Genomic DNA, 18,928 nt, shown 5'->3' with positions numbered 1-18,928 from the left:
AAACATCCCGATTTGTTCTGTTAGCTATCACATGCCACAGATGTTTCATTTGCTAAGCTCTAAATAATGACAACAAAGTATCTAAGGTTTTTAAAACACAACTTTTATTCAGGGACAATTAAAAAAATTTGTAAACATACATTAATTTCTTACCTCAGACTTATACACAACTGTACAATTTAATTCGACATGTCTTTTGGTTCAAAAACAAGCTGTTTCACATCATGATGTTCACATCAAGATGTAAAATATGTAAAATATCATATCTTTACGCAATTATTCATTACTAATGTCAATATACATTAGTTAGTCAGTCAGACTGTAAATAAATAACTGTTCATTTTTAAATTATGCGAGTGTGCATGTCTCCATGGAAATCGCTTGCCGGGGCTCATAAAGATAGAATACAGTTAATGAGAGTAAAAGTACAAATTAAATCAAAACTAACCACTTGATTTTGTTCGTTTTGCGGTGAACAATTCATCTGTGCATGTCATTAAGAAAAAAAAAGTTTGCCCTTGTAATCTGAAAAAGCACTTACTGTTTTGATTCAGATAAATTGTCAGATTAGGTCTGTCTGAGGTATTGGGAGTGGCTAACATACTTAACCACGCCCCTCCAACTGTCAGACAACAACCAGAAATGGTGAGGAGGAGGTTGTCTGTTAGGTTGTAAATACTCTTCTAGGGCTGGATGATATGGCAAAAATTTATATCACGATATATTTCTTAATTTCGGTCGATGCGATATAATTCCGATATTGATATGGACAATATTAAAAACACATGAAAAAACTGCCAAGAATGCACACAATGGATGTCTGTACCTACAAATGTCTGCAAACTGATTATGCAAAGTCTATAATACCTCCAGGCTCTTATAACTTTTTTTTTAAAATAAAAACAATACAAAAAATGTATGTTCATTTTTTTTTTTGTATTAGCCTTTACAAACAATAAATGTGAAAAACTATCAAATAAATAAAACTCTCAGACTCGACTTATTTATTTATATAAATAATATATAGGCATAGTTCATGGTGGTTAGCTTGCCCAACGTGAACAGAAATTTTTATCAGAATTTTTTTTTTTTTGTATATGCTGAATATTTAACAATCAAAATAATACAAAAACCTTACAACAACCACATCGCAAAAAACATAGAAAAAGAATAATAATTATAATAATAAAAAATGAAAATAAGTATAGGCTGCATCAATAGCTTCAATAGAAAAGAGTTGTTTGAGTATATTCATAGTTCTGGTTGCTTTTTGTCTTGAACGTCCTTTAAGGGTTCTATCTGTCTATTTATATTTGTGTATGTAATTACCTAATTAAATAAAAAAGTTTAACATAAAATATGTCTCACACATTTTATATAGTCTATTTATATAGATTAATATTGTATATTATTTGATAAAACACATTTTCATCATTTAACAGACTGAATACCTCTATTAATCACATACCATTTCATCAGCTTTGCATTTAACCAGATTCCTGATAAATAAATATGTTTGTGAATTTTATTTTGTAAGTTTGCGCGAGTGCTATATGCCAGCATGCAGCGAATTTTATGTGTATGTAAGTGTTAATTTGGGTGTTTATGCACGGATCGAGTTATGTATGTGCGTGTGTTAATGTGGGAGTATATGCACCAGTAGATAGACTTATGTATTTGCGTGTGTATGTGGATGTATGCAATATGCATGCATCAAGTTTATATGTATATGCGCAAGTTTCATACATGTTTTAAACAGTTAATAGTATAGGTGTATATGCGAGTAATTTATAGGTGTATATGCACGTGTTGATAAGCGAGGTTTGATGTAAATCCTACACGGCGCCTCTAGCCATCTGTTTGCTTTATAGCCTTCTCTTCTGACCACTGATTTCGGTGTCGGGAAGGTGAAATTCTGCTAGTCCTGGCTCCATAACAGAGCAGATTTCTATTGACTTCAATGTTAAAATGGCCATCTTTACGGCACATAAAAGTTTTTACAGCCTGGTACAAAGACAAATTTTTGTTCATATAGCAAATACTAACCTTCATGACAATTGTGAGGGGGTGAATTTTTTTTTTTTAGAACTCATCCATTTAATTTATATTAAGTCTAAATAATTAAGGGTGCAGCCACTTGAGTGACAGCTAAGTCTCGCTGGTTGCTGTTTCATCACCTCAGCTGATTCGGCTGATTAGCTGCTGAACTCGGCATATACATCGTATTTTTGTTTTGTTTTATGTGGCTTTACACAGTCAATTGCCTTTTGGAATTATTTCCTACAATTATCAGATAATATTGCATGCTGAACTTGGAAATGGTGGTACAACGTGCCTGGGCACTGTTTGGATAGCCTTGTGCGAGCACACCCTTAGTTAAGCATGTTATATTCACTGCATCCTTTTGTAAATCTCCTAGTCAGGCATGGTTAAAGTGTGGACAAAGACACATCAAATGTTCAGTCATTTGTTAAAAAGAAAAACAGAAAACACATGAGGATAGATAGATAGATAAGATAGATAAGATAGATAGATAGATAGATAGATAGATAGATAGATAGATAGATAGATAGATAGATAGATAGATAGATAGATAGATAGATGGAGAGACAGTCGGAGACAGATAGATGGATAGACAGACAGACAGATAGATGAATGGATGGATGGACAGTCGAATAAATGTATGGAGAGGTAGTCAGATAGATGGATGGATTAATAGATAGATAGATAGATAGATAGATAGATAGATAGATAGATAGATAGATAGATAGATAGATAGATAGATAGATAGATAGATAGATAGATAGATAGATAGATAGATAGATAGATAGATAGATAGATAGATAGATAGATAGATAGATAGATAGATAGATAGATAGATAGATAGATAGATAGATAGATAGATGTGTGGAAGAATGGATCTAGTTTCCAACCTATTTGCTATACCATGCCTATTAAACCGACATTTCTAATATATTTCATAATTGCCCTGATTTGTTCTCCTGCATTTGGCCCCTCTTTTAAAACACTTCTCAATGTAAATTCAGATACACCCATTCCTAATGGTTCTTCTTTTGAACATTCTCTTTCCTTTTCATATGTACTACACATAAACAAAACATGCCCCACTGTTTCCTCTACTAAACCTGTATCACATAAACCTGTATTGTGTTTCCCTATAAAATGTAATGTATGATTGAGATTGGAATGACCTGTTGGTAAATGTAGATAGTTGAATCAAAAACTCACGTTCTTAAAAAGCGTGACGTCACGTTGACGGTGTCCTCCGAGGGCCAGTGCGCGCGTTTGCGTATCGCCCCCTCCTATCCTGTCCTGCTTTCCCTCTCTCACACACACACTCGCAGCGACTGAGAAGGCGATGAGAATGAGATGAGAACAGTCATGGAGGAGCTGAGCGCGGTGGGAGAGCAGGTCTTCGACGCCGAGTGTATCCTCAACAAACGCACGAGGAAGGTAACCAAACATCCACTCAAAACACAGCGCAATCCGAATGCGTGCGCGATCCTCAACCCCTGTTTGATTTCCACAGGGCAAACTGGAGTATCTGGTCAAGTGGAGAGGATGGTCGTCCAAGTAAGTGTGAACCGAAGCACGTACTGCATTTATTGTGTTGTTTGTAATACGGTCAGTGAGTGCGTGTATGCAGCTGATGGAGTAGTAGTGTGCAAGTGTAGTGCTGTTTGACTTACTGTGCCTGTGAAACATCCTCCAGCGTCAATCTCGAGAAAGAGAAACAATGAAAACAACAACAACAGCGTGTTGCGCCTGTTTCATTTCGCGTCCACGCGTGAACTCGTGCACTACTCTCTCTCGTTAGATTAAATTACACTTATTTTGACGCGTTTTGTCCTTGTTTTCTTAGTTACTTGTGCTTTATTTTTGAATTAAGTTGTTTTGGTTCGACGGTTGATTTAAAGAGGCGTCCAAAACAACCATAAACTATCTTATAAAGCACCGAAGTCTTGTATTTGTTGTGGTTTTAAATGCTGCACATCACGTAATGAATTCTGTAAGCCGCCGAATGTTTGTTACATTGTATCATTTTTGGAACGCGTTCTCTTTGCTTTGTAAAAATTCGTTATTTTTTGAAAATAGAACCGTTTGATCTCGCGCCGTCTGTAGAACACAGCGCGTGGTTTGTTTTGAATTCTCTCTCTCTCTCTCTTTTCCCATTAAAAACTCCAGCTGCCCCCAACCCCCCCTTAATGCCCCCCACTCTTGCTCTCCGTTACACCGTCGCCCCCTTTTTGCCCCTTCTACGGGCACTTGAGCTGTCAATCACACGAGCCACACCTCCCGCGCGCGCGCGCTTCCATCTGCTTCATTGATTATTTACATCGTGCATCTATTTTTTATTCTTCATTGGTAGCCTACGTTCAACCAAGGTCATGGTTTGACCAGGGCAAAACGCACTGAGAGTGTCTAAAATGTTTTAGATTGTACATATTATGGACTAGGAATGATCTCTTGTTGTAGAACATTTTATAATTCGCTTATATTGCTGCGAATAAATATCAGTGAGGCTCTTAACCCTTTGACTGCGCCTCTACCAAACGGTTGACCATGTTTTTACTGTTTTAAATAATGACCGATAAATTCATTTAAAGAATGGCTGTTTTAAATAACGGCTTACACACACACAGCATTGTTGGTTTACAAAAAAGAAATCAAACAAACATCCTTTTGCACTACTACACTTGATTTTGGTTTTATTGTAAAAATAATGTATAATCATAATAATTAATATAATAATTTAGTTTTATTTGAATATTTTTTGTAAAATAAATTGGATTTACATTTCATATTTTCAGATTTTTCATAGTATAAGTATTAATTGCGGTACTTTTACCATCAACTGACATATCAATCATTTGGTAGAGGCTGATTTTTTTAGAAATTATCGGATGTATCCATATCCAAAAAATCCATTGAGTGTGTTAACTAGTGACATTAGGAGTTAAGAAATGCAATCCAAACATTTTTTTCTTGGTGGGGTAGTTAGTTAAAAACTTTCCTGATCTGTTGTGATTGTTTCAAGGATAAGAGACAAGACATTAGATTAAATTTGCACGCATATTAAACAGATTTTTAATGTTTCACATATCACTTATGTGAAATAAATGTTCTTTTTTGTGGTAAAGTTGCTTTTATATTCGCACATTTGTCTATTTTAATGGTCCATATATTGTTTACTACGCTAATTTGAATATTTGGTCTGAAATAGCATGAAAGTATGACTTCTAAACAGCATTAATGCTATTCAATTGACTGTAAACAATGTTGTACTTTGATAGTCATTGCCTGATAATATGATTTCCCTATTTAGAATTAGCAAATAATACTTTTCTGAAATTATATTATTAAGGAGAAAGTCTGAATGTGTGAATATAAAACCAACTTTACCTCAATGTTCTTTTGTCATTCAATGTAACTAATGTAAAATGAAAATGATGCTTATTCTGACCTTTACTCCTTAAAATGTCTAAAATAATCAAGTGGTCAAGCTAAATTTGTATTATTATCAGGGTTTTAAAACGTCTTAAATATCAAAAGCTAAATTTAAAACCTTAAAAAGTCTTAAATCTGCTGAAATATTGTGTTGTATGTCTTAAATCCTTTTTAACAGGTCTTAATTTTACTTTGTGTATAGCTACCCAATTTGGCCATTAACACCCATAAAATCACTAACAGTACACTTTTTATTTAAAAATAACATTACAATTACTTTCCTTCCAGTAACATGTTTAAAAGTTCTTCATTAATTTACTGCTGAGGATACTGACCTTTTTATTATCAAATGTTATAAACTAGAATCATTTTTGATAGGTCAAGTAAAAGTCTTCTCCAACTGGGACATTCTAAAAAATATCCTTAGCATTTAGCCCTGTATAAGTCTACAATTTCATTCATAATGGTCTTAAAATGTCTTAAAGACTTAAATTTTACTTGGTGAAACCTGCAGAAAACCTGCTTTATATTTGGTTAAAACATATTTGTTAACAAATGTCTAAAAAGTTAATAAATTACAAACTAGAAAGATTTAAAATGACAAATAATGAGTATTTTGGTGTGACACAGCGATCATTAAAGTATTAAATCATTAAATCTAATTAAAGTCTGTCAATGTGTCATTAAATAGTTGCTCTAAATATGTCTAATACGATTTGTGAACTTATAATTTACTGTTATGCTCTGTCTAATGGAAATCAGGGCGTTTCTTTTTTATGTATAGAAAGAATTTGATGTTTTCTAATGCACAGAGGGGAAAAAAGCTTAAACGTTCATTAATTTTCCTTTGGCTTAGTTCCTTTATTCATCAGGGGTCGCCACAGCAGAATGAACCGCCAACTTATCTAGCATATGTTTTACACAGTGGATTTCCTTCCAGCTGCAGCCCAGTACTGGGAAACACCCATAGACACTCATTTACATACACTACAGCCAATTTAGTTTCTTCAATTCACCTATAGCGCATGTGTTTGGACTGTGAGGGAAACCGAAGCACACACAGTAAACCCACGCGAACACGAGGAGAACATGCAAACTCCACACAGAAATGCCAACTGACCCAGCCGGGACTCGAACCAGCGACCTTCTTGCTGTAAGGCTACAGTGCTAACCACAAAGCCACTAAACATTCATTGTTTTGATGCTTATAAACTCTGTGCACACTTAATGTTTTATTTATTTATACATGAATTTTCTATCTGTATTAAACAGATCTTTTGGCGTTCTGTCAGTTTCTGCTAAATAATATTAATCTTTATTTCTTCTTTGGAAATCACAGTAGAAGAAAAATGAACACTGTTTCATGCTGATTTTGAGTAATGCTGGGCTCAGGGCGTCTATTTTGGTAGATCACTACTTTTCATGTGGTAAATGAAATCCAGACGGCCCAGACTCTTTGAAGTGCCCTTTTAAGTAAACTGTCATCTTATCTTTCTTACTTTTTTAACCCTCGCCTCAGCTATGTAACCCCAACATGTCTAAAGTTTGGTTTAACTCCACATCTCTTCTGTTCACATTTACAGTATTAATGCAAAAATGTCATGCAAATGATATGCATGACATGCAAAGAGGTGACATGACATGATATGCAAAGAGGTGCATCACAAATAGCTTGTATTTGCATAAGCAGCAATCTGCAGTAATTCATATCAAAATAAACAGTTTTGACTGTGCTTATCGTTTTATGTGGCATATGATTCACAACAATTCCATGATCATATGTAATATTTCTGCTGCTTATAGGGCTGCACGATATTGGAAAAAACTGACATTGCAATATTATATTTTTCTGCAATAAATTCAGGAACAGAAAATTGAATAATCACAACGTAAAAAATTCTTCTCTTAGTTTGCTTTGTCTCGTCTCTAGTACAAATATCAAAAAAAAAATTGTAGAGCAAGTAAAAATCTTGTTTTGTTTTCAACTTCAAAAGAAATAAGCCTAAATTAAGAGTTTTTCCTTAAAACAAGCTAAATTATTCACCAGTGGGGTAAGCAAAATAATGTAGTTTTTCCTTTGAAATGTAGATATTTGTATTTTTTTTGCATAAATCATATAAATTCCATATAAATACAGTAATTAATACAATTCTGTAGCTCCTGGTCAACTATAATTCAGACTCAACATTGCATGTCTTGCGATGAGCACATTGTGATATTGATGCTGAAACCATATATTGTGCAGCTTTAGCATAGTATCACACTATTTTTTTGTGGCAACAATATATCGATACACAGATTCCTTTATTAATATATCTCCAATATTTTAGCATATGAGCGATTCCATGTAAAAGTCAACCTCGCCATGAAAAAATTAAGTTTTCACCAAAATACAGAAACCGTTTCTAGGTTTTTTTTGTGTAAGCAACTATTTTACAGTGCTTTAAAAATACTCAAAAATGTCTCTATCAATGCTTTCAAAGAGTTATATTTGATTTACCAAAATCACACTAGTGCCAATTTAACATCTGTCTCATCTATAACGAAACGTTTTCCTTATAAATGCAAAAATGTCAAATAAATAAAATTTTTATTTTATAGAGAGCAACTCGTATCCTTTTTATAAGCATTATTTCTATTGGGTTGTGCAGTTTAATTCACAGAATTTATTCAAAGTATGTTGTATACTAAGCAAGTATACTATGCAAGTATGTCACATGCATAACGCATCTTTATTTTCCTCATTTAAAGTACAAAACATGTTTATGGATTAATTGATTGATTGATTGATTTTTTTCGTCCCGTAACTCTGTGGTTAGTTGTTTTGGAAAATATAAACAGATGTTTTAATATAACATCAACATGTACTTTCTATGTGAATTTATGCTTTGAGTTTTTCAGCAAATGTCACATCCATAACGCTGGAATTGCTCATATTAATTAGTTGAATATTTAAACACAGTAGTCAACATTTAAAGTGGATCAAAAAAGTTCTAAGAAACGAAGAGGTGGACGAAAAGAGACTTTGATGAAACCCAGAAAATAATTTTGTGTTTAATAGACGTCTAATAGACATCCAAATATGGACAGCTTGGCTAAAACAAGGATAAACTTGGGCTGTCAGTGAAAATCTAATAGACATCTAAGAATACCCCAAAACAAGACTAGTCATTAAGTACACAGATTAGACAGACTTTATATGTGTAGTCATTAATTTCTGTAAACCCGTAGACTTTTTTGGTCACATGCATAACGCATCTTTATTTTCCTCATTCAAAGTACAAAACATGTTTATGGATTGATTGATTAATTTTTTTTTGTCCCGTAACTCTGTGGTTAGTTGTTTTGGAAAATATAAACAGATGTTTTAATATAACATCAACATGTACTTTCTATGTGAATTTATGCTTTGAGTTTTTCAGCAAATGTCACATCCATAACGCTGGAATTGCTCATATTATTTAGTTGAATATTTAAACACAGTAGTCAACATTTAAAGTGGATCAAAAAAGTTCTAAGAAACGAAGAGGTGGACGAAAAGAGACTTTGATGAAACCCAGAAAATAATTTTGTGTTTAATAGACGTCTAATAAACATCCAAATATGGACAGCTTGGCTGAAACAAGGATAAACTTGGGCTTTCAGTGAAAATCTAATAGACATCTAAGAATACCCCAAAACTAGACTAGTCATCAAATAGACAGATTAGACAGACTTTATATATGAAGTCATTCATTTCTGTGTTTTTGTTGACTAGTCTAGTTTTGGGCTATTCTTAGACGTCTATAACCTTTTTTTAGTCTAGATGACTATGTTTAGACGTCTATTAGACATCTTTTAAAAACAAAAAAAATGCTTGCTGGAAAGGTTTTGATCCACATGAAATGTTGACTAGTTTAGATCTCTTTCACAGTCCACTAGATAGATAGTGTTGAACTTAAAAGTTTTTTTTCCTTCGGTGAACAGTCAGCTTTAGCAAGTAAAATAGGAACATTTACAATATTGGTAGCTTTAATCCACTGCCTTGTCAAATAGATATCAGCGCATGTACGAATGTGGGTGACACGGTGGCTCAGTGGTTAGCACTGTCACCTCACAGCAAGAAGGTCACTGGTTTGAGTCCCTGGTGTGTCAGTTGGCATTTCTATGTGGAGTTTGCATGTTCTCCCCGTGTTGTGGTGGGATTCCTCTGGGTGCTCCGGTTTTCCCCACCATCCAAAGATATGCGCTATAGGTGAAATGAAAAAACTAAATTGTCCGTAGTGTATGTGTGTGTATGGATATTTCCCAGTACTGGGTTGTGGCTGGAAGGGCATCCGCTGTGTAAAACATGCTTGATAAGTTGGCTGTTCTTTCCGCTGTGGTGACCCCTGATGAATAAAGAGACTAAGCTGAAGGAAAATGAATGTACGAATGTAGTCCAGTCGCTTTTGATGACAAAATCATGAGGGCTAATGATGCAGTCAACAAACCTCATCACTTGACCTCTCGTCCAATCACATGCTCTCGTGGTTTTGTCATCAATAGTGACTGGATTATAATCAGACTACATTCGCTGAGAACAGTTTAACCAGTTTTTTTGACCACAATTTTCATTTTTAGGTGAACTATCTAACAATAGAAATCATTTGTCATTTTTAAACCTTTATAATTCGCCATCATCCTTTAAACCACAACATTTTAAATGATGTAGCGTATATTAAAATGTAGCATGATCAATTTGCTATGTTTTAGGGAGGACAGGTCAGAATCTGCATTTTGTTTCACTTTAAATGTCCAATCTAATGTTATTTCTCTCATATTTCAACACAAATGGATGTAACTTAATGAGTGTGTTTATGTGGTCTACTCACATGCTAAACAAGCCAGTGTCTGTGTTTCAGGCATAACAGTTGGGAACCTCAGGAAAACCTTCTTGACCCGAGACTATTGGTTGCATTTAACAAGAGGTAAGAGGTTTCTCCCATTGGACGAGCAGGTCTGTGTGCGAGAGCGACGCCCCCTTCTCCATGTGCAAACAATATGGGCTGCAACGCTTGGGAGGGCATAAATGGGGCTCCATTCACAGGACATTCAGGGGCTGCAGACGTGTCCCGGCTCACGAGTTTCTTCTCTGCAGCCTGATGGAAAAATCAAACAAGGGTTAATGTTTTTTGACAGGAACTACTTTTAGTTTCCTTTATCAGCATTTCACTGGTAGAAATATAGGTGTGAACGTTAGACATGGGAAATGACACCACTTGTTGGTTTCTGTTACTTTAAAACTATTTTTGTTGGTAAACAGATTCTGAAAAAGTTCTTTCAGTGTAAGTTTTTCTTATTATCTTTCCTGTTTTATCTGGGTATAAAAAAAATGTAAATTAAAATATAATTTAAGGAATGATGCTTTAAAAAAACACATGCATCCATTCAAAACAAATGTGTCTTTTTTTTACAAAGTAGAACAAAAGAGGGTTGAGACGGGAAGACAATTGTAAACAGGAAGTGAATTTGCTGCGTCCCAATTCACATATTTGTACTGTGCCCGAAAAGTAAGTAAGAAGGAGAAATATATACTTTTGAGTGTGTAACCGAAGAGTATGCAAACTTTGGGACATACTACTTCCTCGTTAACAGATCGTTGTGTTGCTTAGTTATGTAACACATGCAGCTGCAGGTTAATCTTCCAATGCAGAGAAATCTTCTCAGGTCTGGATAATTATGCATTCAGACTAGGGATGGGAAGATAAACCGATATGTATCGATACGCGGTCATGCGCGTGCACGATGCGAGTGCATCGGTAGAGCAGCAGAGGATGAATGAAATATTAAAAGCAAATCGAGATGCATCGATTTTTCCAAGATACAACTTATCTTTTTAATATAGAATGTATTTTTTATTTATTAACAAGTGTTGTCAAACTGTTTTTAGCGCATAATTTAATCGACCTACATAAAGTATGCCTTAGCAACGGATTTGCGGATGTGTACACTACACTTACACTACAACTCAGGTCAGGTGTGTGGATTAAGCTAGTGGTGTGCCCTCAGAAAGCGCGAGAAGCAAAATAAACATGTCGGACGCCGAGACAATTTATTCCCCACTGGGTTTTAAATCTAAAGTATGGCAACATTATGGATTTTACAAGAAAGATGGACGACTTGACAAGACAGATGCAATTTGCAAAATGTGCCGCGCATCTGTAAAATACACGGGCAGTACGACGAATCTGATGTCTCACTTGAAGCGGCGCCACGGTGTTGTTGTGGAAGCATCTTCCAGTGTTTCTGCATCCTCTGCCTCTTGCTCTGATTCACCTGTAGCTAACAGCTCTAAAAGTGGTGAGAAAAGCATTGAAAGTTTTTTCCATGCCCCGCTTGCTAACAGTTCCGCGCGCTCTACGGCAATCACGGATGCTATTGCATTGTTTATCTGCAAAGATATTCAGCCTTATAGTGTCACTGAGAACGAAGGTTTTAAACACCTCCTCCATGTCTTGGAGCCTCGTTATAAGATACCAAACCGAACGCTATTCTCCGATAAACAGATTCCTGCTCTGTACGACAAGTAAGAAGAGAGATAGAGGAGTCCCTGCACAAAGCCCAAAGAGTCGCGGTTACAGTGGACGGCTGGACATCGTGCGCTACAGCATCATATGTAACTGTCACAGCACACTACATAGACGGTGTTACGTTTTGAATATTCAGTGGCAAAATATATGTTTGTAAAACTTATTTTCATAGTTGAAAAGTTAAATCACAATTCTATCGTTAATATATCGGATCGTATACTTTGTATCGAGATGCGTATCGGATCGGCATTATAGCATAGATGCCCAACCCTAATTCAGACGTTAATGTCCAAACATGTCTTTATATAAGTTCACTATTGTTGTTGCAGATGAAATATAACACAAAAAACGCGGTTAAGACATGTTCCAGTGGGCTAGATATTAATTAACAGTCATACAAACATGTTCATCTTGCCTCTCTACTTGACGGTTGGTCTTGCGCATCATGTATCATGTTTGTAGTTTATTTACACTTTTCACCCGCGTTTGTAGTTCTGATGGAATCAGCAGTTAGAGTATGAATGGTTATACGCTTAATTTTGAATGGAAATAGTAAACCATCTGGGAACCTTTGGCATACTCTTTTCAACATACCACAAATTTGGACATACTAATTCTATTTTCAAATACTATTTACGACGGATAGTATGCGAATTGGGACGAAGCACAACTGAATTTCACAATATACTTGATAGCTGCGTCCCAAATGGCACACTATACAATATGTACTTATGCACATACATACTCAACAGCATAGTATGTGTATGTAGTGTCATCCCAAATGAAACTATACTGTTTTTTTACTTAGCGGAAATTCAATGTGTTTTCCAGATCACGTTTGACTGTTTCCAAATAAGTGAAATAAATGACCAAACTACCAAATAATACCTGCCATGAGTATAACTGCATTCACCATCAGGAGGCGCTATAATCAGTCTCATAGGGGAATTTTGCTTTCACAATCCAAAATAAATAAAGTAATCCAACATCAGTGCCCGAAAGCTCCACCCCTTCTGCTATGTGTCGAGTGCGTGAAGTGTCCAACATTTCACACTTCATTTTAATGGTTGAATAAGTGCATCATCCGGGTAGTGTACTTATTCTTTTTAGAATAAAAGAATATCTCAGTGTGAATGCGCTACATACACTATTTATACTACAAAATGGAGTAGAATAGTGCATAAGTATAGGATTTGGGACGCACCTGATGTTTTACACCAAACTGTTTATTAAAACTATGAAAGTTGTTAAAATAATAAAGTATAAACTTTTTAAACGAAGTGTATTTTATGATTAATGTATTGTTTTATGTAGATGAAATGATTTTTGTGTCTTTTACAATTTTAAAAAATCTTATTTGAATTATAATTGTGTATGAAATGGCCACAATAAAAAATGCTTTAATCACTTAGAATAAATGTAACGACCATATAGAATACAGTTTAAATGTACAGTAGTTGAGGTCAGCAGAGCTGCTCTACAATAAATTAAATCTAGGTGTTTCCTAGTGTTGGTCTGTCGCTGTGTAGAACATATGCCAGAGTAATTGGCGGTTCATTCTGCTGTGGCAAGCCGTGATGAATCAGGGACTTAGCTGAAGTAAAGTAAGTAGGGATAGCTGACATGAAACTGACGTTTCGACACATTTTCAAGATCCGAAAGTGCATGAGTTTTGAAACACTACCAAAGCATGATCTGGAACACCCAGGTCATGTGATTAAAGTGATAAAAAAAAAACAGGTCACGTGACTAAAGTGTTTCGAAACACAAGGTCACATAACTAAATCGATTCAAAGCATCAGTCATTTCTATCTCATAGCTATCTCGTAGCCTAGTTGGACCGTGCGTGTGCACAGAGTAACAGTGCTGCAAATGGCCCGAGTTCGAATCCCGACAAATACTTTGAAATTATGACTAGGTATTTTAATAGTCAATTTTTTTTATTACCAAAACAAGACATTTATTCACAAAGTGCCCAGACCAATGTTAAAACAAAACACGTTACGAGAACAGAGCATTTAAAAACTACATTTATAGCTGCATCTCCCTGGATTAGAAACCCATTATCTCGGCATACTAGTCTTGAACTTCACTAAATCACTGGAAGCCTCAACTCTACAACATGGGGTTTAATACCTCAAATTGCTGAATTTCGTTGCTGAAGTCGTTCCAGAGCAATACATAAAATAACCACTAGGTGTAACTGTAGAAACGGGTTTCGAAATATTTCGAAGTTGACAAATTTGCTAAGACTTTTTCAGTGTTTCATGAAGTCTCGCTTTGCCCACCACTAATAGTGAGTGAATGACTTAGCCTGTGAAATGAGTGTTGTTGTTTTTTTTTTTCACATTGATAATCATTCATTCATGTTTTGCCTGCTCTCTTTGAAAAGCTGCCTCTACCCAATTTGTACTGTATGAAGCACTGTAGAAATAACTTACTTAACAGTTGTACTCAAATTTACAAATGTTCATGCATTCATAGGGAGCAGGAGCGGGAACTCTTGATACGCAATAAGGGGAAGAGGCCTCGTGGACGACCCAGAAAAATAATGGTGAGTATGTTATAAAAGATGCCCTAAATATATGGCTAGATGATTTATCGAAATGAAATAACAAAAAAAACAATTGTCATGTACTTCTTATTAGGGAAACGAATTGAAACTCCAAATAACCATGAAGAAACCCAGGAAATCCCCATAGTGTTGAATTATAACCAAAACATTAGACTGCTTTCATTGATTTAGCATGCCTAATAAACATGACTACTGAATCGTCTTAATGAACGATTTATTTCAAACGTTCGAGTGAAGTTATGAAGTGAGTTTGGAGTAAAAACTTGTCATTACATATGCGGTATTTTCATATGCAGCATTTACTACACAGAGTTGTAGTTTACTGGGAGATGACACAAATAGCTGTTATGGCAAAAATATTATTTCAATATCATTTTCAACTGATCAAATCAACTTTGATTTTAATAAAATGACTCCAAAAGCTGCTCCATCTGAAAGCACATGTTGGATGTTTACTAGAATCTATTTTACTGACAAAATGCACTTAAAAACCCTGTTTGATTAATTGACCGGCTCTAACTAGATCTAGCGAGATGAAAAGATTGTGATTTTGTTTTTTGTTCTTACCTCTTTTTGTGTTCCTCTCTCAGGAAACTATTCCAGTGGTGTCAAAGTCAAGCAGCTCATCCTCGTCTTCATCCTCTTCTGGTTCTTCGTCATCTTCCTCATCATCATCCTCCTCTACAGATGACGACGATGAAGATGACCACAACATGAATCCAAAGCCGATTCCTCGTCCTCGAGAGCATCTCCCAGTCCCGCAGAAAAAAGCACAGATCGTCGTGGCCAAGCCAGGGCCGCCAAAGAAGCGAGGGAGGAAAGCATTGCCTCCGGAGCTGAAGGCCATACGTCAGGTTAAAGGTACTCGGAAGATCCTCAAACCCATTTCCAGAGACTCGGATCTTCGAGGCAGCATAAAGAAACCTCTCATGCCTGCAAGCTTCACCTACACCGGCTTGAACCGCACCTCAGGAAGGGAGCCGATGGCAATGCATAACCGAGGGTCTTTTACACACAAGAGTTCCTTAAGTTCCCTTGCACGCTCCATCGGATCGGTTTCATCTCCTCCCACACTAAATCGGTCGCCACAAACTAAATCTGCTTCAGATTTCAAGCTCTCCGTCTCGGATATGAACAGCGGTCTTGATCCCAAAACTCCCACGTGCAAATCTCCAGGAGTAGCCGCACTGAATCTGCACAGCAGCAATGGACAGACATGTCCACAACTCTCTCCCACTGTGCCGAAAGATCAGACTCTGCTTCAAAGGTCAGCATCTCTCCCGAAATCCCCGTCAAGCTCATTTTCATCCCTCAAAACTCCTTCCAGCCTTCAAGCTCTCAATCTGCAGAGCGTCAACAAAACAGCGCAGGGAAACGGGACTGATTTGAAGACTTCCCCACATTCGGGAAGGAAAAGTTCTGGATTTAACACAAGTTCTGCACCGAACACTCCTAGCAAGTTCCAGACCTCACAACAAGCCTTAAAGAGTCCACAGAAATTAAAGGCGGATGATTTGGCTGAAAGACTTGGGAAGAAAAGCCAAGGTAGAACAGAAAAGATTCTGCCAACAGAGGGTCGAGATTCTCAACCGGTGCAAGACAGACCCTCATCTAAAGATCCCGGCAAACAAAGCAAGACCCTGAGTGAATTAAGCACCGGAGAGGAGGGAAGCAGCTCCGATACTGACCATGATTCCTCATTCCCCAGGGACAACCATGACTTGTCCATCTCTGTGCAAGCAGGTCAGGATTGGAGGCCGACACGGAGCCTGATTGAGCATGTGTTTGTCACTGACGTCACTGCAAACCTGGTCACAGTAACAGTGAAGGAGTCTCCAACCAGCGTTGGGTTTTTTAGCATTCGGAATTATTGAATGTCTTCAACTGGAAGTGCAGCTACATTTGGATAATCGGGACAAGTTTCAAGCAAGATGTTTGATGGGTCTCCAATTTAAAATAAAATGGATTTTACTTGTTTTTACTCAAAGTTGGACTGTTTTAGCTGGTCAGATTTGAAGTTCCTTGACACGTTTTTTAATCAGAGACATGTTCAATCTCACCTAATTTGAAGTCTGAAGTGTATTTCTGAAGCGTTCGCCTTGGTTTCAAATGCAGGGATGGTTTTCTTGTTGAAGTTGATTCTGAGTACAGTAATAGTAAAGACAAAATTCACAAGAACAGAACAAATATATCCAAAGTGTTTTTAGCTGAATCTCAGATTGTGTCTTTTAAAAAGGTGCCTATTTTAAAGCTGTCGTTTTTCTGCTTGATAACCATTATAATGAGGGTTTTTTCCTTTGGTTTTACTATGATGTGGGTATATTTTGTACTACACAACAGTTCACTGTTTATTTATTATTATTTCTTATGATTTTTTGTTGGTAGGTGACATCCTGAAACGCATAGTAAAGATTCTTTTTATACAAAATTCATTATTGTCTGTACTGAGTCAAATCTGCAGTTCAGATTAGGTAAAAGTACTGACCTTATTCTTCAATGTGGAAGTGTGCCCATTTTCGCGATTGTTTTAGAACTTCCGATTCAGCTGCCTATGGGAGAAATGACTTGGAATAATAAACCACAGAAAACGGTGAAACGACTTACTCCACAAACAAGTGTTTGCATGATTATACAGACAAAGTAGAATAATAAGATATCAGTTTGCAACATCAAGCAGCAGAACGAGCTTTTTTTAACGTCTAAAAGTGAATGAGAGCGGAAGTCTCAAGCCAAAAAGATGCAAATGGCTGCGCCCGCTCGTACGCGGTGAATAATGCAATTAGGGCTGGGCTAAGTGTGGTTTATTCATAAACTAATTTCGAGAGGATTACATGCTTATGATCAACACGGCTGGCTCCTCATTAGCTCCGTAATCTGACCCATTAGATGATTACGGAAGCATTATAAATAACCAGAGTTTTTCACTCCAGTTATCTTCGTCTTGAAACTTCCCCCCTTCCACCCCTACTTCCTCCCCCTTTTCCGATAGGGCAACACGGTGGCCCAGTGGCTAGCACTGTTGCCTCACAGCAAGAACACCGCTGGTCTAACCTCTTATTGGGCTGGTTGGTGTTTCTGTGCGGAGTTTACATGTTCTCCCCGTGTTTGCGTGGGTTTCCCCCGGGTTCCTCCCACTGTCCAAATACAAACCATAGCCAATCGACTAAACCAAATGATCACCTAAAACAACTTTACCTTAAACAACTTCTCACACGGCGACAAGCAGGGGAGTTCTCGAGACCTACCTGAGCTCGAACTCCCCTCTCGCCCTTCTAACGGGAGGGAGCCCCGGGCCCGAGGATATTACTATTATAGGATATTAGGATATTAATCTCAGGGCTCTCTCCCGGGACAGCATGCCAAATACGCTTTATTGATTACCAGCTAAGTGTGAACTCTTGAAATGGCAAAAATGCAAACTCAGTATTTTTTTTTCCATATTAAACAACAACAATGTACGATATAAGTTGTTGATGCTTCCAGCTTTAAAAGTTATCCCAACAATGTCTGATGCAACAAAAATTAGACTGTTCATTAAATTACAATTTAAAATATTGTTTATTAACAAAAACAGATTACATTTGGCCTTAAACTAAAACAAATAGTACAAATCTTTTTAAAAGATTAATCTGTTTAAGGTGTGGCATTACGAGATGAATTAAATGAGCAAAACAAAAAATATACAGTAAGTCCAAACAAATTGTAAAACTTTCAGGGGTTTTTTGAGTGTCATTTTTTTAGGCGATGGACTGTGCTGGTTGTGTTGCCAGACTTGGTTTTCACAAACCATTGACATACTTTTTTCATACTAAGTTTTTTATTTTTCCGTCAAATAAACACAGCAGGGCTACTAACTCAAATCAATTGCTCGATGGAAAATAAGCCTTTTATTACTTTGCTTTAATTCCTATCACAAACCTCTATCAACATTTTTAATACAACTCTATAGATTATAGCTTAATTAAATAGTCTTAAATAGATTAATTAGTCTATAGATTATGGCTTAAGAATCTGATTTTACCTCAGCGCTGCATTTTCTTTTCTCTGTCTTATGGTGAGTTCAGGTGAGTGAGTGTTTTGAATTGAACTCATCTGTTTAGTGAATGTCAAACTGGCACAGAAATATCAGTATAGGCTTTGCTAAATGGCTGGTCAAATGTAGGTCTTTTTTGTTAAAGAAGCTATAAACAGATGCTCATGCTGCAGTTGCGGTGATGAGAGACAACAAATCGCATATATGTTGACTAATTTAAAGTAGGCTATAGGCTAGGCTTTAAACATTTAATAATTTTGTATAAATAAGTTTAGAAAAATATAGCCAATATTTATATAT

At 36.3% G+C, this 18,928-nt stretch overlaps 1 protein-coding gene across 1 annotated transcript; it reads left to right on the top strand.

The window, feature by feature from the left end:
* Window positions 1-3,341: 3,341 nt before the first annotated feature.
* On the top strand, window positions 3,342-17,320 carry cbx2 (chromobox homolog 2 (Drosophila Pc class)). The gene is made up of 5 exons (XM_056452857.1): window positions 3,342-3,474; window positions 3,551-3,594; window positions 10,353-10,418; window positions 14,505-14,574; window positions 15,186-17,320. Exons 1-5 carry the CDS (start codon window positions 3,391-3,393, stop codon window positions 16,467-16,469), a joined length of 1,548 nt encoding a protein of 515 aa, XP_056308832.1. The 5' UTR covers window positions 3,342-3,390; the 3' UTR covers window positions 16,470-17,320.
* The last annotated feature ends 1,608 nt before the right edge of the window (window positions 17,321-18,928 follow it).

This window comes from Danio aesculapii, chromosome 3 (genome assembly GCF_903798145.1).
Source record: "Danio aesculapii chromosome 3, fDanAes4.1, whole genome shotgun sequence".
NCBI lineage: Eukaryota > Metazoa > Chordata > Actinopteri > Cypriniformes > Danionidae > Danio > Danio aesculapii.
Note: the sequence above shows the minus strand (reverse complement) of the source record. Positions and strands in the feature narration are given on the sequence as shown.